Source organism: Cnephaeus nilssonii (assembly GCF_951640355.1).
Source record: "Cnephaeus nilssonii genome assembly, chromosome: 13".
Classification (NCBI taxonomy): Eukaryota; Metazoa; Chordata; class Mammalia; order Chiroptera; family Vespertilionidae; genus Cnephaeus; species Cnephaeus nilssonii.
Window position 1 is genome coordinate 70,777,193 of NC_137084.1, and position 25,612 is coordinate 70,802,804.

General features: G+C 45.5%; 2 protein-coding genes across 5 annotated transcripts in view; one reads left to right on the forward strand and one right to left on the reverse strand.

Moving 5' to 3' along the window:
- Positions 1–24,952, reverse strand: part of ATM (ATM serine/threonine kinase) — a 145,104-nt gene extending 120,152 nt beyond the window's left edge. For all 3 annotated transcript variants that reach the window (XR_013814363.1, XR_013814364.1, XM_079787341.1), the window contains exons 1-8: positions 24,818–24,952; positions 24,312–24,460; positions 20,164–20,265; positions 19,963–20,075; positions 14,058–14,203; positions 6,221–6,385; positions 2,513–2,678; positions 1,584–1,822 (exon numbers count right to left, since the gene is read on the reverse strand). Coding sequence is in view for 1 of the 3 variants with exons in the window: in XM_079787341.1 (XP_079643467.1) it covers positions 1,584–1,822; positions 2,513–2,678; positions 6,221–6,385; positions 14,058–14,203; positions 19,963–20,075; positions 20,164–20,235 (901 nt within the window). In the remaining 2 variants the exon portion in view is untranslated. The remainder of the gene's footprint in view (positions 1–1,583; positions 1,823–2,512; positions 2,679–6,220; positions 6,386–14,057; positions 14,204–19,962; positions 20,076–20,163; positions 20,266–24,311; positions 24,461–24,817) is intronic.
- A 269-nt stretch (positions 24,953–25,221) lies between these two features.
- NPAT (nuclear protein, coactivator of histone transcription) overlaps positions 25,222–25,612 on the forward strand; it is a 59,810-nt gene continuing 59,419 nt past the window's right edge. For both annotated transcript variants that reach the window (XM_079787435.1, XM_079787436.1), the window contains exon 1: positions 25,222–25,368. In XM_079787435.1, coding sequence (XP_079643561.1) covers positions 25,332–25,368 — 37 coding nt within the window. In that variant the 5' untranslated portion in view covers positions 25,222–25,331. The remainder of the gene's footprint in view (positions 25,369–25,612) is intronic.

Sequence of the window (25,612 nt, forward strand, 5' to 3'; positions counted from 1 at the left end):
TCTCTAATTTCTTCTCTCCCCTGAAACAAATACAGTTGATATTTCCCTCTTTTGTATGAGGACCAAGTTATCTGTATGTCTAAAAGAGAAACTTACCAGTCTCTTCAACTAGTGTACAAATAACATGTTATCCACAATTCTCATCATCCCAGTCCTCTTTCCTTAGATATACTCCAGTCAACTTATTACTCACCAATTTAAAATGCTAACCCTTAAAATGCTGACTTTACAAAATCTGATGAACATAATACTTCCACTGTGATCTGACCAGTATGGGGGACAATGGGCTATTACTTCCCACAAACAAAACAGAAAACACGAAATCTACTTACTTAGCCTTACACTACAGTAGCATTTCTGGCAGCTTCATCATCCTGACAATTTTTAATTCATCCTAATATGCAGTTAACTAAAACCCTCAACATGTCACACCATCTCCTAATAAACCTGACTTTCATCTTGGTGAGAGCTACGTGAAAGATGATAAACTAAGAAAAATTACCATTCTTTGACTCACAGTGGTTTCATGCGTTAAAAATATATCTAACCATACATACTAGAACTCGTGTAATAAACACAGCTACTTTTGATTTTAAAAAGTGGCTACAGCAGTTCTCCCTCATTTTAGGGCTATTACTCAATGCAGCATGATATCTTAATAAGGTCATTAAACTAGTCATGATGAATTGGTCCAAGGGCTAGTACAAGCCCAAAGGCAAACTAAGGCTGAGCATGAGAAAATTCATTCTGTTCCAGGTCCACCCAATGAAGTTCCTGTCTACTGAATGGAGCTACACCATCCAAGCAATACTCTCTCAATAAAAGACAAATGTGAAGGATTAAGAGTGCATGGGTCATTCATTTCTGGTTTCCCAGTAAACAGGGGCCTGGAATAACTATGAGGTTCAAGGCTATATGTATAAATCTTCCTTGGGAACTGACTAACCTGATTGGCTATTTTCAGTCCATATTTATCTATTTTATCTTCTAATAAAAGCAATGTGTGGGTAAATAAGACCATGCCTTCTCTAAATTCTTTTACACTTAGTCTATGTCAGTGGTCGGCAAACTCATTAGTCAACAGAGCCAAATATCAACAGTACAACGACTGAAATTTCTTTTGAGAGCCGAAAACCGACTTCTGCGCTTGGGCCACGAAGTTTCAATCGCACTGTACGTGCACGCCTGCACGTGGTATTTTGTGGAAGAGCCACACTCAAGGGGCCAAAGAGCCGCTTGTGGCTCGCGAGCCGCAGTTTGCCGACCACTGGTCTATGTCATACCTCTCAGCAACTAATTATTGCTCCATAATTAACTCCTAGACGGAATAGTAGCTCATATTTGTTTGTATTCCTCATAATATCTAGCATTATACTAAACAAATAGTTAAGGCAAAATATGATTTTCTACCACAGCTCCAAATTCTAAAAACGTGTGCGAAAAGTATCATCATGACTAATATCATCAGTAAGCACAGCAATCCAAAAGTAGGTCATTACCTCCTACCAAATACCCATTTCATGCTTAAGCCTCTATGTTTCAATGAAGAAGGAAATTCAAAACAGCAAAAACTTCCTTTATACCTTTTTCTTGGGTTTTGGCTCCCTTTGGATGATGAATATAAATTTGCAGTTGAAATAATTCAATAATTACTTCTTTTAAGGAATCATTAAGTCTATGTTGAGTCCAAATATAAAGAAAGGTAGGAAGAATTTCATCTCCTAACTCACACACTTTAATTCGAAAGTTAACAGCCGAAGCCTTGAGGAAGATAACAAATGCTGCTAAGATATGATTTAAACCTGCAGAGGTCTGTTCTTGTCTGTGAAAGAAAATAAACAGACTCAACTTGGTATAACAGGGGGGGGAAATACACAAACTGAAGACAGTTATGAAGTTGCATGATGAAATAAAACAATATCTAATTTTCAAATAATAATAGTCTTAGTTTCAGAACTATTCACACACACACACACACACACAACACACACACACACACACAACACACACACACACACACACACACACATCACAGCAGAACTACATAGCAACAAAAAAAGTTCTTCCTTGGTGCTAAGCACCACTCCTGTTAGATCTCTCTGGTTCTGGAACATTGTCTAAAATTACACGAAACTGATCTGTAATACCTACCATTTATAAAATGTTTCAAGTGGGTAATACCACACAAATATAAGATATTGATATTTCCAAAATATACTATTTTATTTTATTCTTATTCTCAAAAATGGGAAAATAAAACTACTTAAGAGGGCGTTTAGCTTTCCTGCCATTAGAAAAGCAAGAAAGATGTCTCACTTAGGAACATCATTTCGTGTTCTGTATACTGGATATTCAGGAAGTGTTGGCTCTAACTAGTACTTCCTTTGGGAATTCAGTTCTACTATAATGAGCCAAGTTTTAAAAGTCGGTAGAATTTTTAGTCACTGAATCAAAAACATAGTTTTCAAGATCAAATGGATTTTCAATAAAATACAAAAGGAGATTAAATTACCTTGCATTCTGAATAGCCTTAGAAAAACAATCCAAAAATTTGGAATTTAATCCATCAGTTTGCGAACAGCATCCTTTAGTCACAGCATGAATGATTCTCGCTACTAAAACTCTGTTAACATATTGTGAAGGATTGAGATATAGCTTGAAGTACACAAAAAACAATTCTTAAAAAAAAAACACCCCAAAAACAAAAATGTGTTAGTTATGTTTTGTAAAAAGAAAAGTATTAAATCATTTAAATGTCACAATTTAAGTTTTAATATTTCCACATAAAATAAAGATTTAAATTATACTATTTAAATACAGTGAAAGCATTCCATCAATATTTAATTGCATTTTATATAAGTTGCATTCAAGACAGGAACAACTTAAGCAGCAGAGAACAGAAACACGTTTGAGAGCCAGACTAAAGATAAGCTACTTAACTTCTCTAACCCTATGTTCCTTCATCTAGGCCTAACAAAGCACTTGACACAGTGCACATTCCAGTTTTGTTTTGTTTTGTTTTGTTTTGTTTTAATGCCATTGGAGTAATAGTAGACAATTTATTTCTCACAGAAATAATAGTAGGGTACCTTCATTTTTGTATAAATTCCTCAATGTCAAAAGCAAAGTGAAGAGGGACAGGTGAAACAGGTACAAACACTGAGCTATGGAGAAAACCCCAAGCTTATAATAATTAAGCAAACTTGCCCTATCTGGTTTGGCTCAGTGGCTAGAGTGTCGGCCTGCAGACTGAAGGGTCCCAGGTTCAATTCCGGTCAAGGGCACATGCCTGGGTTGCAGGCTCCATCCAGGGTGGGGAGCGGGGGGGCGGGGGGGGGGAGTGCAGAAGGCAGCCAATCAGTGATTCTCTCTCATCATTGATGTTTCTGTCTCTCTCTCCCTTTCCCTTCCTCTCTGAAAGCAATAAAAATATATTTTAAAAAAAATAAAGTGTAACTCTTTAAAAAATAATAATTATATTAAGCAAACTTGTCCTTCGCTCTGGAGAAAGCCATTAATCATCTCTATCAACATCTCTTTCTCCCAAGGCTCACTATACAAACATATCTAAAAAACAACAGTCTGGAAAAAAAGCATCTCTGCCAGAGCTCTAATTATCTCTTTATGGGAAGAACCTGCATTAGCAACTTCGCTTTTCATTGTGTTGGGAGATAGGTCTCAATGCATCTCACATTTCTGCACATCTTATGAGGGGATCAAGCCTGCAACCAGGGAATTGAGCCATGATGTCCTAGTTCACAGGTCAATGCTCAACCACTGAAACATACCAATCGGGCAGGGTTTGTTTGTTTTTCTAGTTTCTTGAGATAGAAGCTTAGATCATTGACTTGAGATCTTTACTTTTTTTAAAGGATTAATATTTTTGAGATATAATTGGCATATTATATTAATTTCAGGTGTACAATATGATTGGTGTATTCTGCAAAATGATCACCACAGTAAATCTAGTTAATATCCATCACCACTCATAGTTACAACATGTTTTCCTTGTGATGAGAACTTTTAAGATCTACTTTCTTAGAAACAATAAAATTTACAAACTACTGCAATATAAATCTAATAAAAATATACAAATTCTATATACCGATAATGATAACATTGATATCCATAAATCAAAATAGACCTACATAAGTGGAGAAATATATCATGTTTATGGACTGGAAGACTCTTCGATATTAAGATGTCTCTTCTTCCTAAATTGTTCAATACATTCCACGCAATCCCTATCAAAACCTCAGCAGTATTTTTTTGTAGAAATAAAAAAGGTGATTCCAAAAGTTATATGGAAATGTTGGCTCAGTCCTAGGCCATCTTCTCATCTCACTCTAAACTCTCTCCCTTGACAATCTCATCATAACCATAGCTTCAACTACCACTACTACCAAATATGTATTTTGAATGTAAACATCACTTCTTGAGCAGAATCCTCCTTAGACAGTGGTCGGCAAACCGCGGCTCGCGAGCCACATGCGGCTCTTTGGCCCCTTGAGTGTGGCTCTTCCACAAAATACCATGGCCTGGGCAAGTCTATTTTGAAGAAGTGGCGTTAGAAAAAGTTTAAGTTTAAAAAATTTGGCTCTCAAAAGAAATTTCAATCATTGTACTGTTGATATTTGGCTCTGTTGACTAATGAGTTTGCCGACCACTGTCCTTAGAGAAGCAAGTTTCAGAGAAGGGAGCTAACTAGGAAAATAATTCAACAAAAGGGCTGATTATTACAAGTGGTAGTAGTTTGCTTAAAAATAAAAAAGGATTTCAGAGAATATTCTAAATGATGGAATCATAGTAAAAGAAGGGCTGCCTTTTTTTTTTTTTTTCCTAGTGAGAACTATAGTTACAAGTAACAATCTAAAATTCAAATCTGCAAATATCCCAAATACTTAGGGTGGACCACTTTGGTGAGAGACTTGTTGGAGCATGCTAGATATTACTGGCCTATTCTCCAAAGACTGCCACAAGCTTTGTTAAAGGCTATGTTTGGGATAAAACTAACCTTGTGTTCAGAGCTACAGCGAAGGATCAGATGATGCCTTAGAAATTAATGCAACAGCTGAGCAGGCTTTTATTCATGTGGGAACAGAAGAGTGTAATACAGGGCACTGACTACGTCATGATTTTATGGTTCACATATCTCATTTTGAAATGATAAACTGACAGTAAAGAATAAAGATAAGTGTCTTTTAATTTAGTTAGCACAATTTATCTTGAATACTTTTCAATGAAAATACTGAGTTTTTAAATTTTCAGAGGTGATTGTACTGGAAGACTTTGACATCTAGCTTAAAGTAACCTTGATAGAGCTAAATTCCTTTTTCATTAAACCATTCAGACCCAGAAATGCTTCCACCTTTGAAATCAATAAACTCAAATGTTTCGCTCTCTGACCACAGCTTCCTTCCTTTGTGGTCATTTATTACCTTTCACTTAACAAACTGTCAACATACGAGGTTCCTTCCTGGTACCCATGACCCATTTAGACCCAGAAATGTTCCACATTTGAAATTAATAAACTCAAATCTTTCCGTCTCTGACCATAACTTCCTTCCTTTGTGATCTCTCAGTACCTCTCACCTAAAAATTGTCAACAGCACTAGATTCCTCCCTGGCACCCACTCTACTAATCTTATAAGTCACACTGTGTCCTACATAACCTATGCTAACACTTTTGATTTCCATTACATTTTCAGTGTCCTTCTAATTGCCAACCCAATGGATCCTTTTACGTCTTACCATTTCTACAATACTGAAATGTCACACTCCTTTCAACTTGAAACTCTTTTGCTTTCACTTTTATGACATATCTGTTTTTGTTTCCTTCTTTCTACCTTAATCATGGTTGAGTTTAAGTGTCATTGATATGTGAACTCACTGCACCCAAATATTATCATATTGCATTGTAATTTTGGTTTACTTGTTTTTTTCTGCCACTGGTCTAGCAAGTCCTTGAGGCTAGGAAATGGCATCTTTCAATTCTATAATTCCAGTTCTGATAGCAGACACCAAGTATGTTGTCAGTGAAAATAATTTAGGAAGCACATAATAAATGCAAACTTAGAGTCAAATTCTGTAATCATTTAATTTTATTAAAGTAACGTTAAACTGTGAGGTCATTTAGAGATACAGAAAGACTCTGACTACTCTTTTGGTGAAATATCATTTCACAAGGAAAAATTCATTAAGAACAAACTTCAAAACATACCTAGCCACTGTTGCTGAGATATTTCACACCAGTATTTTCTCACTGAAAGAATGTCCTTGAGCAATATATTGCTACAATCGGCTCCATAAATGGCACCATTAGATGAATCTTTCACTGTATCCATGATATAATTCAAGAGTTCTTGACATTTTAGCCTGGGAGCTCCTATTTGAAAATAAAATAAATAAATAAACACATATAAATCTTCAGAAAAATTAATTAAGGATACTTGGAATGGCAACTATATAAATATAAATAATTCCTTTTGGGAAATTACTATTAATTAATCTCCTTCTCATAGAGCAGAAATTAGCAAACAATAGTCCATGAGCAAAATTCTACAAGCCACCTGTTTTTGGAAATAAAAGAGCAGAGTTGAGTAGAAGAGACAGAGATTATGTAGCCTAACAATCATTCATTCCATCTTTAATAATTCACTATTCTGGCATTAGACCTAAAATGATCCAAAGTTTCTTGGTACTTTAAAAAAGTGAATTTATTTTTATTTTATTTGTTTTTTACATTTTTTTTAATTGAGGTATTATATGTGTACATATAAAAAGTGAATTTATTAGAATAACAAGATTATAAAGAGAATATTTATTTTGAAAAGCAAAATTACTTCCAAGACCTGTAACAGTATTTATGGCATATAAATATGTAAGATTATAATTTTTACAGTTTCATTTATGAGGTCCTGAATATTCAGCATTAATGGATATATTCTTTTTTTTTTTAAATCCTGACTCAAAAGATATGTTTTTCATTGATGAGACAGAGAGAGAGAGAAGGAGAGAGAAGGAGAGAGAAAGAGAGAGAGAGAAGGAGAGAGAGAAGGAGAGAGAGTGAAACAGCAATCTGTTGCCTCCCACATGCAGTTGCATGTGCCTGGACAGATCAAACTGCAACCTAGGTATGTGCCCGTACCAGGACTCGAACCACAACCAGTGCACCGAAGGGTCCACACTCTAACCAACTGAACCACACCAGCCAGGGCGGGTACCCTTGAAGGTAAGAAGAGTACATTTAAAAATTAAGGCTTCCATCATGCTCCTGGTTGTCCTGCATGGCTCTGTCGCAGGGGCTGCCTGGGTAGTATCAGCTGCGAACTCCTTGAAACCTTGTGCTCACTGAGTTCTGCCGCATCAACATAATTGCTATGGATACTACTGATGTCAGCAATCTCAATTGGCAGTTTTTATTTCAAAAGATCTTCTAGTTTAGAAGATCAAAGGTCCAGGTTGCCAAAGAAAGTGTACTGCAGTATTACCGGAAAGCTAATATCACAGCCCATCATGACAGCAACATGAAGCCCAACTATGATGTGGAATATTTTTGACAATTTCTATTGGTTATGAATGCCTTAGAGCTGCCTGAGACCATATTAATAGGATGTGCCTGGCACCTGATGTCCCTCTTATTGAGAGTGGAACTGCTGGTTACCTTGGGCAAGTAACCACTCTTAAAAAGGGTGTAACTGAGTATTATGAATGTCATCCCAAACCAACCCAGAAAACTTTTCCTGGCTGTACAATTCATAACACACCTTCAGAACCTATTATTTGCATCATTTGGGCAAAGTAGTTTTTCAACCAGTTGTTTGAAAAACAATTAAGTATTACATACTGAGAGAGCTGACGCTGAAGCTTCCTGGGAACCAATGGAAGCTGAAGCCAGAGCAGGGCATTGAATGAAGATGGTGACATTAAACCTATTTCCACAAAGGAAGGAGCTAAATCAACTGGATATAATCCAGTTAAACTTTTTTTTTTTCCAATCTTTTTAATGATTTCAGAGAGGAAGGGAGAGGGTGAGATAGAAACATGAATGATGAGAGAGAATAATTGATTGGCTGCCTCCAGCACCACCCCACCCCCCACCCCCCACACGGAACTGGGGATCGAGCCGACAACCTGGGCATGTGCCCTAACCGGGAATTGAACCATGACCTCCTGATTCATAGGTCAACGTTCACCCACTGAGCCATGCTGGCCGGGCCAGTTAAACTTTTTACCAAGCTTTTTAAAGCTGGTATCAGATATCTTTTGACAATGGGCAAACTATGGGGGAAAAAGGAAATCTCCAGTTCTGCTGGACTGGGCTGAAGTACAGAGTCAAAGAAGAAACCAATGTATCAGATCAACAAAATTAATCTGTTAGGTCTGAAAAACCAGCAGGTTCTAGATGTAAAGAGCAATGCACATCTTTATCAAAGAGCAATGAGACTTTGAGAGCTCATTTAGCAGAAAAAGGTGATGGAGCTGATTCATATGGGACAAGGATGACCCATCTGTAATGGATTTTGTCACCTCTGCTGCAAACTTCAGGATGCATATTTTCAGTATGAATATGAAGAGCAGATGTGATATAAAATCAATGGCAGGGAGCATTACTCCACTATCACTACTAATGCAGTGATTGCTCGGTTAATAGTATTGGAAGGATTGAAGATTTTATCAGGACAAATAGACCAGTGCAGAACAATGTTGTTTTTTTTAATCATGACCCCAGGATATTTTTTTTTAAATATATTTTATTGATTTTTTACAGAGAGGAAGGGAGAGAGATAGTTAGAAACATCGATCAGCTGCCTCCTGCACGCCCCCTACTGGGGATGTGCCCGCAACCAACGTGTGTGCCCTTGACTGGAATCGAACCCGGGACCTTTCAGTCCGCAGGCTGACGCTCTATCCACTAAGCCAAAACGGTTTCAGCGCCAGGATATTTTTTTTATTGATTTTTTAAATAGAGAGGAAGGGAGAGAGCCAGAGCGAGAGAGCAAGAGAGAGAAAAACAACGATGTGAGAAAGAAAGAGCAATAGGTTGCCTCCCCTACATGCCCCAACCAGGATTAAACCTGCAGTTTGTGTGTCTGCTGCCTTGGGTTTATCAGTCATATTTACAGCAGGCATACTAACCTATTTCCTTTTATAAAACTAATTTGTAATAGATGTGTAGGTTAAGAGATCTCCACTGTTTGCCATAGATGAGTACTTCCTAAAATAAAGCCTTTAATGACAATGTTGCTTTTTAATTAAAAAAAATTATTTTGAGCAAATCATATTGATGCCACAACTGAAATTTTATCATATTTCAATGTTAACAATCTTAAATTTACATACAATATTTTCTAAGCTATGAGTGTGCTCCACAAGACATTATGTATATCTGAATATATTCTAGTTTTGAATTTGCTTATGAGATTATCATATTCATAAGTATTAGACTAAGCTAAATTAATATACAGTGATATAACTAGAAAATAATTTTTATGTAAGGTTTGCATCATTATTTTAGGCACGTGGACAATAATCAAATGCACAATCATATGTTCCTTTGTTGTAATACCCTGTGCATCTCTCTCTCAGAGTCCTGATAACAGTTTCTTATCTGTAACATGTTATATGATTAATCTTTATGTAAAGTAATTGATATCTATATCCCAACATATAGCCCAGTGACTGTCCAATAGTAGTTAATAAACATGTTAAATCCTATATAATAAAAGGGTAATGTGCAAAGCAACCAAACGGTGGAATGACCGGTCGTTATGACGCGCACTGACCACCAGGGGGCAGATATCAACACAGGAGCTGCCCCCTGGTGGTCAGTGTGCTCCCACAGGGGGAGCACCACTCAGCCACAAGCCAGGCTGAATGCTGGTGAGTGCAGCAGCAGTGGCGGGAGCCTCTCCCGCCTCCACAGCAGCGCTAAGGATGTCTGACTGCAGCTTAGGCCCATGAGGAGCGGGCCTAAGCCATCAGTCAGACATCCCCTCAAGGGCCCCCGACTGCTAAAGGGAGCAGGCTGGGCTGAGAGACCCTCCCCCCACCCGAGTGCACAAATGTCATGCACTGGGCCTCTAGTAACTATATAAGTTAGTATCAGAATCCTATCTAATAAAGAGGGAATATAATAATTGACCATCACTCCATCACAAAGAAGGCTGCACCCACAGCTGAGGCCAAGTTCCCAAAAGGAGTCTTAACGAGCAATCAGCAGGGACCTGAGGCTACGCTCTCCCCCGCCCCCATGGGGCTTGACAGGGGACCTTAGGCCACGCCCCCACCCTAGCCACGCCCCCACCCTAGTCAGGCTGGAGGACCTCAGACTGCACCACCCCCAGTGCCAGGCCAGGGGACCTGAGGCCACGCCCCCTGCCCGGTGGGACTTGATGGGGGACCTCAAGGTGCGCTTTCTGTCCTGGTGCTGGGCTAGGGGACCTCATGCTGCTACCCCGTCCCAGCGCCAGGCCGGGGGACCTCAGGCAGCACCCCCCACCAGGTGGGGCTTGACATGGGACCTGAGGCTGCACCCCCCTGCCTGGCGGGGCTTGACAGGGGACCTCAGGCCGTGTTCCCCACTCAGCGGGGCTTGACAGAAGACCTCAAGGTGCACCCCCAGTGCTGGTCAGGGAAACTCAGGCCGCACCCCCTGCCCAGTGGGGCTTGACGGGGGACCTGAGGCTGTGCTCCCCTCCCAGTGCCGGGCCGGGGGACCTGAGGCTGCGCCCCCCCCTCCCCCCAGCGGGGCTTGACGGAGGACCTCAGGCCATGCCTCCCACCCAGCGGGGCTTGACAGGGGTACTCAGGCCATGTCCCCCACCTGGCGGGGCTTGACGGGGGGCCTCAAGGCACGACCCCCGTCCCGGTCTGAGCTGGGGGACCTCAGGCCATGCCCCTCATCCTGGCGCCGGGCCAGGGGACCTGAGGCTACGTCCCCTGCACAGTGGGGCTTGACAAGGGTGGGACTGGCCAGGTCTGGATCTAGCCCAATGAAGGCGGGGTCCGGCCGGGTCTGGGTCTCACGCGATTGTGAGGCACATGTGGGTAGGCGGGGACTTGACTCTGGATCCTGTGGTGCGTCCCAGACTCTGATAGGAGGAAGGTTTTCATATACATTTTACTAATTTTCTTTCATCTCTGATACTTCTATTATAGAGAAAGGGCAAATAGCAATATTAAATTATTTCCTCTAATCCCCTTTTAATGTGCACGAATTTCATGCACTGGGCCACTAGTAAAATCATAATTCCCTATGGCCTTAATCCCAATGTATTTCCTTCCTCTACAAAATTTGACAAGTGTTACAAAAATTAAGCTGACAGCCCTACCTGGTTTGGCTCAGGGGATAGAGCAGTGAATAGAGCATTTGCCTGCAGACTGAAGGGTCCTGGGTTTGATTCCAGTCAAGGGCACATGCCTGAGTTGCGGGATCGATCTCCAGTAGGGGGCATGCAGGAGGCAGCCAATCAATGTTTCTTTCTCATTATTGATGTTTCTAACTCTCCCTTTGCCTTCCTCTCAGAAATCAATAAACATATATATGTATACTAGAGGCTCGGTGCACGAAATTGGTGCGGGGGGGGGGGTAAATCCCCTCAGCCCAGCCGGCACCCTCTCCAATCCGGAACCCCTTGGGGGATGTCCGACTGCCGGTTTAGGCCCGATCCCAGGGATGCGGCCTAAACCAGCAATCGGACATCCCTCTCACAATCTTGGACCGCTAGCTCCTAATTACTCAACTGCCTGCCTGGTCTCCCCTAACTGCCCCCTGCTGCCAGCCAGGTCGTCCCCACCTGCCCCCTCCCTGCCGGCCTGGTTGCTCCTAACTGCCCCCCCCCACCAGCCTGGTCACCCCTTGCTGCCCCCCCGCCAACCTGGTCACCCCCAACTGCCCCCATCTGCTGGCCTGGTCACCCCCAACAGCCCCCGCCCTGCTGGCCTGGTCGCCCCAAATTGCACCCCCTCCAACCTGGTCACCTCTTACTGCCCCCCTGCCAACCTGGTCGCCCCCAACTGCCCCCCTCAGCCGGCCTGGTTGCCCCTGCCTCCCCCCCCCCGCCGGCCTGGTTGCCCCACGCAGCCTGCTGTTCAGTCATTTGGTCGTCCCTCACTAACCCCCCTGCCAACCTGGTCGCCCCACGCAGCCTGCTGTTCAGTCGTTTGGTCGTCCCTCACTAACCCTCCTGCCGGCCTGGTCGCCCCACGCAGCCTGCTTGTTCAGTCGTCCCTCACTAACCCCCCTGCTGGCCTGGTCATATGCAGCCATCTTGTGAGGGCGTGAGGTTCAATTTGCATATTACCTCTTTATTATATAGGATATGTACATATATACATGTATTAAGCTGACTTTCTTTTTGAATGAACCTACCTCAAAAGGACAAATAAGCTGGCTGCAAAGGCTTTTTTTTTTTTTAATATATTTTATTGACTTTTTTACAGAGAGGAAGAGAGAGGGATAGAGAGTTAGGAACATCGAAGATAGAGAATCATCGATCAGCTGCCTCCTGCACAACCCCTACTGGGGATGTGCCCGCAACCAAAGTACATGCCCTTGACCAGAATCGAACCTGGGACCTTTCAGTCCACAGGCCGACACTCTATCCACTGAGCCAAACCAGTTTCGGCTGCAAAGGCTTTTTAAGGAACCTCATGGAACTTAACATTTTTCACAGTGGGATTTTCTATTCTCTAGAATGTCTATACTTTGTACAGAAGTTGACAAATGCCTACATCGAGGAATGAACAATATTTGCTTACTGGTTCCTTCCCAGCTGCCTCTTTTGTCCTAATCTCTGATTCTTGCACTGTACCTTGTATACCAATGCCAAGCAGGTCTGGCAAAGACTGGATCTGTGTTTAAATTCCCATCAACCCTCCCAACATTTGCAAAAACAAAGAAGTAAGATGACGTGATAATAATGCCTTGGTTCTTGCTTCAAGATTAAAGATGTTCAAGTTACAAAGTCAAACCTGAAGGAAAAGAAAACCTTAAATAAAAACACCACTTTCCAACCAACTGAGCCACACTGGCCAGGCTGGGCTTTTCTGATTCTTAAACTAAACTTGGTATCATAAAGCCATGTCCTTATCTATGAAGAGTAAACAAAGTCTGACCCCAAGATCCCTAAACAAATACTAATTCTAGTTTTTTATCATTGTGTAAAGCTCCTTTCCTTACATAAGCCTACTAGGATCCTGCATTTTGGTTCAAAAATATCAACTATTCAGAATATCAACTATACAAGCTCAATGGGAGAGATGTGGCTCATAAGCAAAAAAATATTTTGGGCTTTTTTTTTTTTTAATCAATAGTAAGTACACTGTTAGTTAAGAGTGTGCGTTTTGCCCTGCTGGCGTGGCTCAATTGTAGAGCATTGACCTATGAACTAGGTCACAGTTCAATTCACGGTCAGGACACATGCTCGGGTTGTGGGCTCGATCCCCAGTGGGGGCATGCAGGAGACAGCTGATCAATGATTCTCTCTCATTATTAATATTTCTATCTCTCTTTCCCTCTTTGAAATCAATAAAGATATGTATATTTTTAAAAAGAGTGAGTTTTTATTACTAAGAAAGCTACCGTGATCTTAGCATTAGTAAAGGTATATAACAAAAGATGTCAAGTCCTTCTCTACTCTGTACCAATTAGAGCATACCTATAAGATTGAGTCCCACACTTTAAGAGAGGTAGAATTAAACTGAAGAATATTCAGAAAGAAGTCATACTCATGCAATGAAGGAAGTAGGTCTGTTTAGCTCAGAAATGAAGACTTAAGGGAAATATATAGGCTAACTTCAAATATCTTAAAGAAGCAATCCAAGAAGAATAGCTGTTGAAATAATAATTTTTAATCCTCTTAACCCTGAGATGATGATATCATTTCATGCTTACATAAAGTCCTACAAATATTTGAACCTATAATATTAAAAATCATGATATGTACTAGAAATTAAGAGTTAGCACTCAACTTTTATCTCACCATATTCAGACCAAACTCATGCAACAATCACCTATGAAGCCAATTATTTATAATAAATAACATCGCACTTACTTTTATTTGCACATTTGATGAAATATTTAACCAAGCTACTGATTTCTTGCATTTTTTTCTGCCTTGTGGCTTGTGTTGAGGCAGAAACATTTGGTCTTGTTGTTTTCAGACATTCTGTTTCTTTCTGAATATATTTCTGTAAAAATCTTCAGGGGGAAAAAAAAGGAATTTCAGAAACTCTAAATTAAATACTTAAATTATTATAATAGCTTCAAAAGTTCTTCATACCATCATAAAGAACATCTTATAAATCATAGTTTCAATCAATGTGCCAACTAAATGACATAAATTTCTTCTTCAATGCCTTAGCCCCAGAATACCAATTTAGAATCTGGTCTCTTCTTAATCTCTAACCTCCATGATTTTCTATTGTTTTATTTAATGCCTGCTTTCTTATTTTATCACTAGAGGCCCAGTGCATGGATTCATACACATTGAAAGGAAATTAATTAGAAGAAATATTTTAATATTGCTATTCGCCCTTTCTCTATAAAAGTCAATGAAATTCATGATCAACAATAACAGATCGAAACACATGCGTGCGATTGGCGCTAGTGAGAGCTTTATATATATATCGCACATGCACAAGTCAACTTAGCCTTTTATATATAGAGAATGAACTTGCTTAATTAGACCTGCTTTCTGATGTAGCTAAACTTTTTCCAGCTCAGTAAAGCACTTCAACTTCTCTTTCAGGTAATTGTCAGCAACACAGCAGTAAATATCAACACGAAGCAGATTATTATTGTAGATCACACAGGGAGAACAAAGGGTAAAATATTTAACTGTAGCAGTGTTTGACTATATTCTGTGCAGTGAGAAAACCTGAAGTCATTTTCAAGGTCCACCATTTCTTTCTTCTTCTCAGTCAGGTCAAGTTTCTAAACTTTCTAAATCTCCATTTTCCAACTAATGAAAAGAAAACAGGATTCCACCGAGTCTCCTATCTACCTACTCCAGGATTTCTGTGAGGATCAAATGAGATGAGGCATGGGAAAACGCTTCACAGACATTTGGTTAAAGTGTGAAATGTTTGCACCTGGCTATAAAGCAAGTCGTGTTCCTGGGCTGAAGAAACTGAAAGGAGGCTAGTCGTTGCTAGGGAGAGGAAGCCGGGTGTTGCTGTGACGTCATTACTCGGCGCCCACAGTGACTGTTTCTGGGCTGGGCTGTGAGCTGCATTTTGTGCCATGAGGTCTCGGCAGCATTGGCTGCGATTTGGTGGGCTGTCACTCCGGGGTGGTGGCAAGGCCTGTGTCCCACTTGGGGGAAGCCAACTGTTGCTTTGTGGGCGCCAGATCCGCTGTGCCGTTTCTCTGTATGCATCACAGCAGCTCCTGCATTGAGCGTCTGCCGCTGGTGTTTAGTGCATGTCATAACTACTGGTCAGACGGTTGGACACTTAGCATATTAGCCTTTTATATACACTGAGTGGCCAGATTATTATGATCTCTGAATGCATAATAATCTGGCCACTCAGAATATCTATATCTATATCTGTATCTGTATCTATATCTATATATATATAGATGTATATATATGTATATATAGATATATAGACATATATATCTATATCTATCTATCTATCTATCTATCTATATATATATATATTAGAGGCCGATCTATCTATCTATCTATCTATCTATCTATCTATCTATATTAGAGGCCAATCTATCTATATATCTATATATATCTATATATATCTATATCTATCTATCTATATATATATTAGAGGCCCGGTGCATGAATTCGTGCATGGGTGGGGTCCAGACAGCCTGGCCAGGGGGAGGGGACATGGGCGGTTGGCCGGCCTGCCTGCTGGTCCAACTCCTGGTCGAGGGGACAATTTGCATATTAGCCTTTTATTATATAGAATATACACTGAGTGGCCAGATTATTATGCATTCAGAGATCATAATACTCTGGCCATTCAGTGTATACAGATTAAAAGCTTGCAGTGCTGACCTCAGGTTTTCTCACTGCACAGAATATAGTCAAACACTGCTGGTTGTGCACAGTGGTTAGAGCACTGGCTCTCAGACTGAAGGATCCTGGGTTCGATTCTGGACAAGGACACATACCTCAGGTTGCAGGCTCAATCCCCAGCCCTTGATAGGTGGGTACAGGAGGCAACCAACCGATGTGTCTCTCTCACATTGATGTTTCTCGCTCTCTGTCTCTCCCACTCCCTTCCATTCTCTCTAAAAATCAATGGAAAAATATCCTCGGGAAAGTATGAACAAAAAAAAAAGAAAAGCTTGCAGTGATATTATGGGCTCTCAGTTCTCTTACCTATTTCTGTTATTCTGTGCATGATCTATGTCGTTCCTAGGCAGTTGGAAATGTTTCTAGCATTTAAATAAGGCCTTTCTGTAAGATATTCATGATTAACTGGGCATGCCAGGTGCGTATTTGGTCTGCCTGATCAGCTTATGCAAAAGAGTATTCATCTTTAGATAGTAACTGTATTTGTGGTATCTGAAATAAACTAAGTAACAACAAAAAGAGCATGCATTTTTCATGTTACCCACACTGAAATCTATGATAGTCAATCTAATACCAAATAAGAGGCAAAAAATAAAATAAATGATCTGTTCTAAACACTAGAGAGCAAGTAAATAATCATACTTTCTCTTGTCTATAAATATTTCAGGTTTCTCAGTATTATACTTTAACGTTTTATTCATCTTTCCTATGTCTTACAATCTATTTCTAGTTATAAATGAACTTAATAGTTGAAAATATTCTTAATGCATAAATTCTGACACACCAGTCCAGCAACCAATTATAGCTTTCCAATTACATGCCTGAATTTTATTTGTGTAACTGCATTCATATATAATTATTCTAAAATTCCTTTCTCTTTTCTATTATAACTTAACATCTGGCAGTTACTTAACGTAATATCTAAAGACTAGAGGCCCGGTGCACGAAATTCGTGCACTGGGGAGGGTGTCCCTCAGCCCAGCTTGCACCCTCTCTAATATGGGACCCCTCGGGGGATGTCCAACTGCAGGTTTAGGCCCGATCCCTGTGGAATCGGGCCTAAACCTGCAGTTGGACATCCCTCTCACACGGATCGCCCCAGGCACCCCCAGGGAGCGGCCACGCCCCCATGCCACGCCCCCTGGGGTGCCGATCGCCCCAGGCACACCCGGGGAGCGGCGGCACGGGCGCGGCCACGCCCCCCCCGGGGTGCCGATCTCCCCAGGCAACCCCGGGGAGCAATGGCAGGGGCGTGGCCACGCCCCCCGGGGTGCCGATCGCCCCAGGCACCCCCGGGGAGTGGCCACGCCCCCTTGCCATGCCCCCAGGGGGTGCCGATCGCCCCAGGCACCCCCGGGGAGCAATGGCAGGGGCGTGGCCACGCCCCCCCGGGGTGCCGATCGCCCCAGGCACCCCTGGGGAGCGGCCACGCCCCTATGCCACGCCCCCAGGGGGTGCCCATCGCCCCAGGCACCCCTGGGGAGCGGCCACGCCCCCATGCCACGCCCCCCAGGGTGCCGATTGCCCCAGGCACCCCCGGGGAGCGGCAGCATGGGCGCGGCCACGCCCTCCGGGGTGCCGATCACCCCAGGCACCCCCAGGGAGCGGGCACGGGCGCGGCCACGCCCCCCCCCAGGGTGCCGATGGCCCCAGGCACCCCTGGGGAGCAGCGGCACGGGCGCGGCCACGCCCCCCCGGGGTGCCGATCGCCCAGGCACCCCCGGGGAGCGGCAGCAGGGGCGCGGCCACGCCCCCCGGGGTGCCGATCGCCCCAGGCACCCCCGGGGAGCGGCAGCATGGGCGCGGCTACGCCCCCCGGGGTGCCGATCACCCCAGGCACCCCCAGGGAGCGGGCACGGGCACGGCCACGCCCCCCGGGGTGCCGATCGCCCCAGGCACCCCCGGGGAGCAGCGGCACGGGCACGGCCACGCCCCCCGGGGTGCCGATCGCCCCAGGCACCCCTGGGGAGCAGCGGCACGGGCGCGAACACGCCCCCCACGGGGTGCCGATCGCCCCAGGCACCCCCGGGAAGCGGCAGCAGGGGCGCGGCCACGCCCCCCGGGGTGCCGATCACCCCAGGCACCCCCGGGGAGCAGGCACGGGCGCGGCCACGCCCCCCCGGGGTGCCGATCGCCCCAGGCACCCCCGGGGAGCGGCCACGCCCGCATGCCACGGCCCCCCCGGGGTGCCGATCGCCCCAGGCACCCCCAGGGAGCGGCCACGCCCCCATACCACGCCCCCCCGGGGTGCCCATCGCCCCAGGCACCCCCGGGGAGCGGCCACGCCCCCATGCCACGCCCCCCGGGGGCCGATCACCCCAGGCACCCCCGGGGAGCAGCTACATGGGCGTGACCACGCCCCCCCGGGTGCCTATCACCCCAGGCACCCCCCGGGAGCGGGCACGGGCGCGGCCACGCCCCCCCGGGGTGCCAATCGCCCCAGGCACCCCCGGGGAGCGGCAGCAGGGGCGCGGCCACGCCCCCCCAGGGTGCCGATCACCCCAGGCACCCCCGGGGAGCGGCAGCACGGGCGTGGCCACGCCCACCCGGGGTGCCGATCACCCTAGGCACCCCCGGGGAGCAGCTGCACGGGCGTGGTCACGCCCCCCGGGGTGCCGATCACCCCAGGCACCCCCGGGGAGCAGCTGCACGGGCGTGGCCACGCCCCCCCGGGTGCCTATCACCCCAGGCACCCCCGGGGAGCGGCAGCACGGGCGCGGCCACGCCCCCCCGGGGTGCCGATCGCACCAGGCACCCCCGGGGAGCGGCAGCAGGGGCGCGGCCACGCCCCCCCGGGGTGCCGATCACCCCAGGCACCCCCGGGGAGCGGGCACGGGCGCGGCCACGCCCCCCCGGGGTGCCGATCACCCTAGGCACCCCCGGGGAGCAGCTGCACGGGCGTGGTCACGCCCCCCAGGGGTGCCTATCACCCCAGGCACCCCCAGGGAGCGGTCACGGGCGCGGCCACGCCCCCCGGGGTGCCGATCACCCCAGGCACCCCAGGGGAGCAGCGGCTCGGGCGCGGCCACTGGGCACCGCCATCTTGATTTTATCAACGGTCGACAGGCCACCCGGAGTCCCGCCCTCAGCCTCCGCTGGCCCAATCATGGGCATAGCGGAGGTGCGGTCAATTTGCATGTTTCTCTATTATAAGGTAAGATGTCAAAGTAATAATAACACACTTGTCATAACTTGACCTTATTCTCTAATTTAAAATAGTCTTATGAACTAACTGATATGAAAGGAATTCTCTCTAATCTTGAGTGAGATATGCGTAAGACATTTTACTGAAAAAAGGATTTAAAATTAACTCTGTCTCTATATAAACTTCTATTAAAATTTATGTTTCAGCCCTGGCTGGTTTGGCTCAGTGGATAGAGTGTCAGCTTGCGGACAGAAAGGTCCCAGGTTTTATTCCGGACAAGGGCACATGCCCGGGTTGTGGGCTCCATCCCCAGTAGGGGGGATGCAGGAGGCAGCAATCAATGATTCTTTTTCTCCCTGTCCCTTCCTCTCTGAAATCAATAATAATATATATTTTTTTAAATTATGTTTTAGATAAATATTAAGCGCCAACTTCATATGCAAGGCAAAATGTTTTACAGGAGACAAAGATAAATAAAATCTAAATATGGACCCCAAAAAAACCACAACAGAAATAAAAAAACAAAACATATACAGTAAAAAAATTAGAGCCTTGCTGGTGTGGCTCAGTGGTTGAGCATCGACCTATGAACCAGGAGGTCACAGTTCAATTCCAGGTCAGAGCACATGCCCAGGTTGCAGGCTCGATCCCCAGTAGGGGGCATGCAGGAGGCAGCCGACTGATGATTCTTTCCCATCATTGATGTTTCTCTCTCTCTCTGCCTTCCTCTCTGAAATCAATAAAAATATATTTTCAAAAATTAGAATAAAATACCTAAAAACAGCATCCCAATTCAAGTATTTCCCTTGTTTGGAATCTGAATGCCGATCTAAATGTTGAACAGTTTCAGGATCCCGAATCAGTTGCTTAAATTTCTCAACTTCTTTCTGAAAATGAAAAATAAAGCACAATAATGAGTTACCAATCACACACTTATTTCAAGCAAAGACTAAATTTAAGTAATTTACTACCTACCCTTCGTTCCGTAGCTCTATCATGTTCTAGTTGACGGCAGCAAATAAGCAGATCATTAAGTGCTAGACTCATGGTTCAGGATTTCAGGAAACACATCAATGTCTGTAAAAACAATACATACATAAAATTATTTCAGACTGTGGCATTAATATACAGTTAGAGCTAACTACAACTAGAGGCATATTGTGATCAAGGGCAGGATGGTTTTTCTTAACATTTCCGTACTTAAATGAGGTGTTCTTAGTATATATCACAAGAAAGCTTCAACATGCAATGTGCACTTTGTGTGCAGTCGCAAGATAAAAATATGAAAGGTATAATTTACTCTATTTTTCTGAGACCTCTTCTAAGAAACACGACATTTAAACTGAAACACAAAAATGAATGGAAGACAGCCAGGCAAAAAATAAGGAAAAGAGCATTTAAGGATTTAATACTGACCATCTGAACTATTTAAAAGCACCCTCTCTTATGTGTAATGACCTCATATAGCTGAGCCAAAAAATTAAATTGCTTATGCTTTGAGATTGATATGCAGAAGGTTATCAGAGCTAGGAAGCCCTGCATAGCGTTTCTATCTTAACTGATTCTCATTTAATACATAAAAACAGGAGAAAAATGATACTCTTGTTTTAAAAGGAAATGATGGAAATTATAAGCCATAACGATATCCTTTGCAAATGTCAAAGGTTAACTATATTTACTGTGCCTTAATACCCCTGCAGTCGCCCTCCTTTGGTAATCAAACTTTCCTTTGGCAACCTTCCAAAATACCTTGTAAGAAAAACATCTCAGTATTTGAGTCTTTTTATAAAAAAGGCTCATTTCTGTTACACACTGTTAATAAACAAAGAAAAACATACACATTATGTTTATGATATCTTACACGTACATATATATCACAAGAGAAAAAAATGGGAGAAATCCTTTTCCCATCCATTCACGTATGTTCTACTCGATCTTCCAGGATCAAGTATGTTTATTGGCCCATGTTTAATCTCACAGAATCTTAAAAGTGGGAGGAAATGAGCGATCATGTCCCATCTTCCTTCAAAGGAAGAAATCCCTCCTAACACGTTATTGTCCTTTCTTCAAACACTTGCAGTGAAGGTAAGCTACCGAATAAGACTTCCTAGTTCACTGGCAGATAGCTCTAATTCCCTTCTCCATTAGTATTCATTGGTTATTCCAGTGGTCGGCAAATGGCAGCTTGCGAGCCACATGCGGCTCTTTGGCCCCTTGAGTATGGCTCATCCACAAAATACCACGTGCGGGCGCGCACTACAGTGCGATTGAAACTTCGTGGCCCATGCACAGAAGTCGGTTTTCAGCCTGGGTGAGTCTATTTTGAAGAAGTGGCGTTAGAACACTCAAGGGGCCAAAGAGCTGCATGTGGCTCGCAAGCCACCGTTTGCCGACCACTAGGTTATTCTGACCCCTTCAACACCATTACAACCTCCTTTACTCTGCTGTGGGTTACAGGATGTTACTTACTTACAGTATTTTTCATTTGATTATATACTTGTTCAGAACAGGACTGTAATTCTTGTTTTTCCATTCTCTATGGTTGTATCTAGGACTCTTACTCCTTCTTGCTCAATCTTAAAGTGCTCTTGATTGGCCAGTAAGAAAAATAAAACTAGCAATATTCAAAGAACCATAAAAGTAGGCACCTTTATTCCTAAATATACTAAAGATGTTATTTATAATGGGGGAAAATGTGTTTACTAAACATGTGACACATCCAGGAAGAGGCAACTCTAAACTTCTTTTTTAAACTGTGGCTTTTCTGAACTTGTTTTTTCTCTTCTTCATTTTCTCAAGATTACTTTTAAGAAAATGAAACAGTTCAGTATTGTCTACATAAACAGGAAATGTTACTCACTGATACATGAAACTATATTTATTGGGCAACTGCTGTGTCCAAGGTACTATATTAGGAGAATCTAGATTTATAATGAACCAAATAGATACAAATTCTACCCTCGTTGAGTCATAACTAGTGGGAGAGAGTGACAATAAACAAGTATAATAATAAATCAATGCATAATTCCAAATTGTAATATGACTCAAAGGAAACAAACATACAACAATAGAGAATTATCTACATACTAGAGGCCCGGTGCAAGAAATTCGTGCACGGGGCGGGGGGTGGGGAGGCGGGGAGGAGAGTGTCCCTCAGCCCAGCCTGCACCCTCTCCAATCTGGGACATCCCTCTCACAATTCAGGACTGCTGGCTCCCAACCTCTCACCTGCCTACCAGCCTGATCACCCCCTAACCACTCCTCTACCAGTATGATCGATGCCTAACTGCTCCCTCACCAGCCCAATTGACCCCAACTGCCCTCCCCTGAAGGCCTGGTTGCTCCCAACTGCCCTCCCCTGCCAGCCTGGCCACCCCTAACTGCCCTCCCCTGCAGGCCTGGTCCCCCCAACTGCCCTCCCCTGCAGGCCTGGTCCCCCCCTAAATGCCCTCCCCTGCAGGCCTGGTTGCCCCCAACTGCCCTCCCCTGCCAGTCCGATCACCCCTAACTGCCCTCCCCTGCTGACTTGGTTGCCCCTAACTGCCCTCCCCTGCAGGCCTGGTCCCCCCCAACCGCCCTCCCTCCCCTGCAGTTCTGGTCACCCCCAACTGCCCTCCCCTGCTGGCCTGATCACCCACAACTACACTCCCCTGATGGCCATCTTGTAGTGGCCATCTTGTATGAGGGTGTGAGGGTCAATTTGCATATTATATAGGATATTAAAACCTAAGTGACCAGCTGACCATTTGACCATCCAACCGGTAGCTATGATGCGCACTGACCACCAGGTGGCACACGCTCAATGCAGGAGTGGAAACCATAGGCATGGAAACATGGAACAGACTGATGAATCTCAGAGGGAAGGGGTAGGGGGAGGGCAGGAAGAGATTAACCAAAGATCTTATATGCATACTAGAGGCCAGGTGCACGAGTTCGTGCACCGGTGGGGTCCCTCAGCCTGGCTTGCGCCCTCTCACAATCCAGGACCCCTCAGGGGATGTCGGGGAGCCGGTTTCGGCCCAATCCCCGATGGCCAGGCAGAGGGACCCCACCGGCGCATGAATCTGTGCACCGGGCCTCTAGTTTTTTATAAACTGTCAGGGAACATGTCTCAGAGGATGTTACAATAAAGCCAAGATCTGAATGAACTTGTGCTAATCACAGAAAGAGCTGGAGGACAGAAATTTTAGGGTCCTAAGATGGAAAAAGCAACCAAAAGAACCAGAGAGTAAGGAGCTACAATAAGAGTGTCATCACTTAAAGCTGAATTCAACCAAGTCATTAATTCAGAACAACCTAGGTTCCATTCCCAACATGCAACTAAATGATCTCTATTTCCTAAGTAACAGCCTCTGAATTGGCAAATCCAATGCTGATCTCTTTGCAGAATTTGACAATGATGACAAATCCCATCTCTTGAATATGATCCAGCCCTTGGGATGCCATTCTTTTCGAGTGGCAAGAGTGTGGGCTTTGTACTCAGACTGTACTGGTGCTACTATTTATAAGTGGTAGCACCTTGGGCAAGTTAGCTACTCTCTCTTCACCTCAGTTTTCTCAATGATAAAATGAAAAAAACAATGCATACTAGACCCTACTTCAAAGAGGTACTGTAAGGATTCATGCACCTGTTCAACAGTGCGTGGAGCACAGCAAATGCTCAATAAATTACCGTTAGCAATTATCCTTTCTGTTTCATAAGTCCATTTTGATGGTTCTTCTTCCACCCACACCCCAAAGAACATCCTTATTTCCTGGATTTCTCACTCTGATTTTAGCCCAGTGTGATCTCATCCATTCCTATGACTTCGACAGGTTGAAAATGCCCACATTTATTCCATTTAATACCAGACCTTACTTTTGAGCTTCAGGCACCGCCTCCACTTTGTGCCTTGACACGCATTTTGCCTTCTGTGCAGAAAGCTCCTACCACCCTCCAGAGCAATTCAACACCGGGGAGGCCTCGGCACAAACTGGATTGTCCGGGGCTGTTTCCAGAGAGAACCTCATTCACCCCTCTACCACCACCGCACTCTTCTGCCACATTTTCATCCTGAATTGTTAAGTCTTTTTCCTTAATCTGTACCGGGTCAAAACGGCAGCGAACGCTCTAGAATGCTCACCACAGGAAAGGATGGTGACGAGGAAGCCAGGAGCGCGTGGTCCCACAGCTGACGGCCCGGGGGGTGGACTCCAGCGGGGTGATTCCAGAGCCCAGGCTCTTCGCCACGCGACTGCGGTTTGCACTTCAACAGAGGCTCGCTGATTGCAACTAATTACGAGACGGGGAGAAAGGTGATTAGGCAAGTCATCTCGTTAAACCTGGACGCGGAGGAGGGGTCCTCGGGGCGTTGAGAGGAAGGTTGGCGGCTAAATCAGCTGGGGGCTCGGAGAGCCCGGGAAAGAGGTTGCAGAGCGGGCCGTCCGGAGGGCGCGAGCTTGCGCGTCCGGGGCCCAGGGCCGGCGGCTCGGACGACTCAGTTCCCCGACAGCACGGCTCCCGCGCCCCTCCCGCGGGTCTCCGACAGCCAAAGGGCAATCTCTGGAGGGGACGACGGCTGCAGCCCAAATCGCCGCCGCAGTCGCCTCAGCCCGCGGCCGCAGATGCTGCGGTCCGCTATCCACGCACCATTCCCGCTTCCGGTTCAAAGCCGGCGTGACAGCGCAGCATTCGTCCGGCGAGGAAGTGAGGCTGTCCGGCGGCGCCCGAGCCCGTCTGCCCATGCGCGTCAAGCATCACTCGCCCTCCGCGGCCGGGCCCGGCTCCCCCAAAACATTGGGCACGTCCGCGGAGGCGCCTGCGCCGTGCCCGCCAATGGCGTGCGCCCCGGCCTCTGGGGCCCGCCCAGTGGCTGGGGCTCCGGGGCCTGCACCACGCCTCCTCGCCCCCCTTCCACCCTAACCCCTCCCAATAAGAGGGAGGAAGTGACGACATTTTCAAGGAGCACGGAGGCGGGTTTCTTTTCGGCGCCTTTCTTGCTCCCGCGAAAGCGATTGGCTGGCGTGGAGCGAAAGAGGCGGGACAAATTGCCGCGGGTTCAGTGCCGCCACTGGAACCGGGAGATGCGGCGCAGCGGCCGTCGCTGTGTGGGCTTTCCCCCCGAGCCTTGTGCCCCATTGCGGTTCCTTCTGCGGCTTCGAGTATGTTGTTACCTTCGGACGTGGCCCGGCTGGTATTGGGTAAGCGCGGCCGCGGGAGGGAGGGCGAGGGGACCCGCTCCGCCGGGCGGAAAGACCTTGGGGGCCGAAGGTTCGTCCCCGGGTGGGGAAGCGCTGGGGCTTCGCCTCCCCGCCGACTCCTGCAGCCCGGCGGCGGCTCCGCTTCAGCCCAGACGGAGGCTCGGCCGTTCTCGCCTCTTTGTGTGCGGAGGCGCCTCTCCTCGGGGGCTGCGGGGCGCGGGGCGCAGCAGGGGGGGGCGCGGGT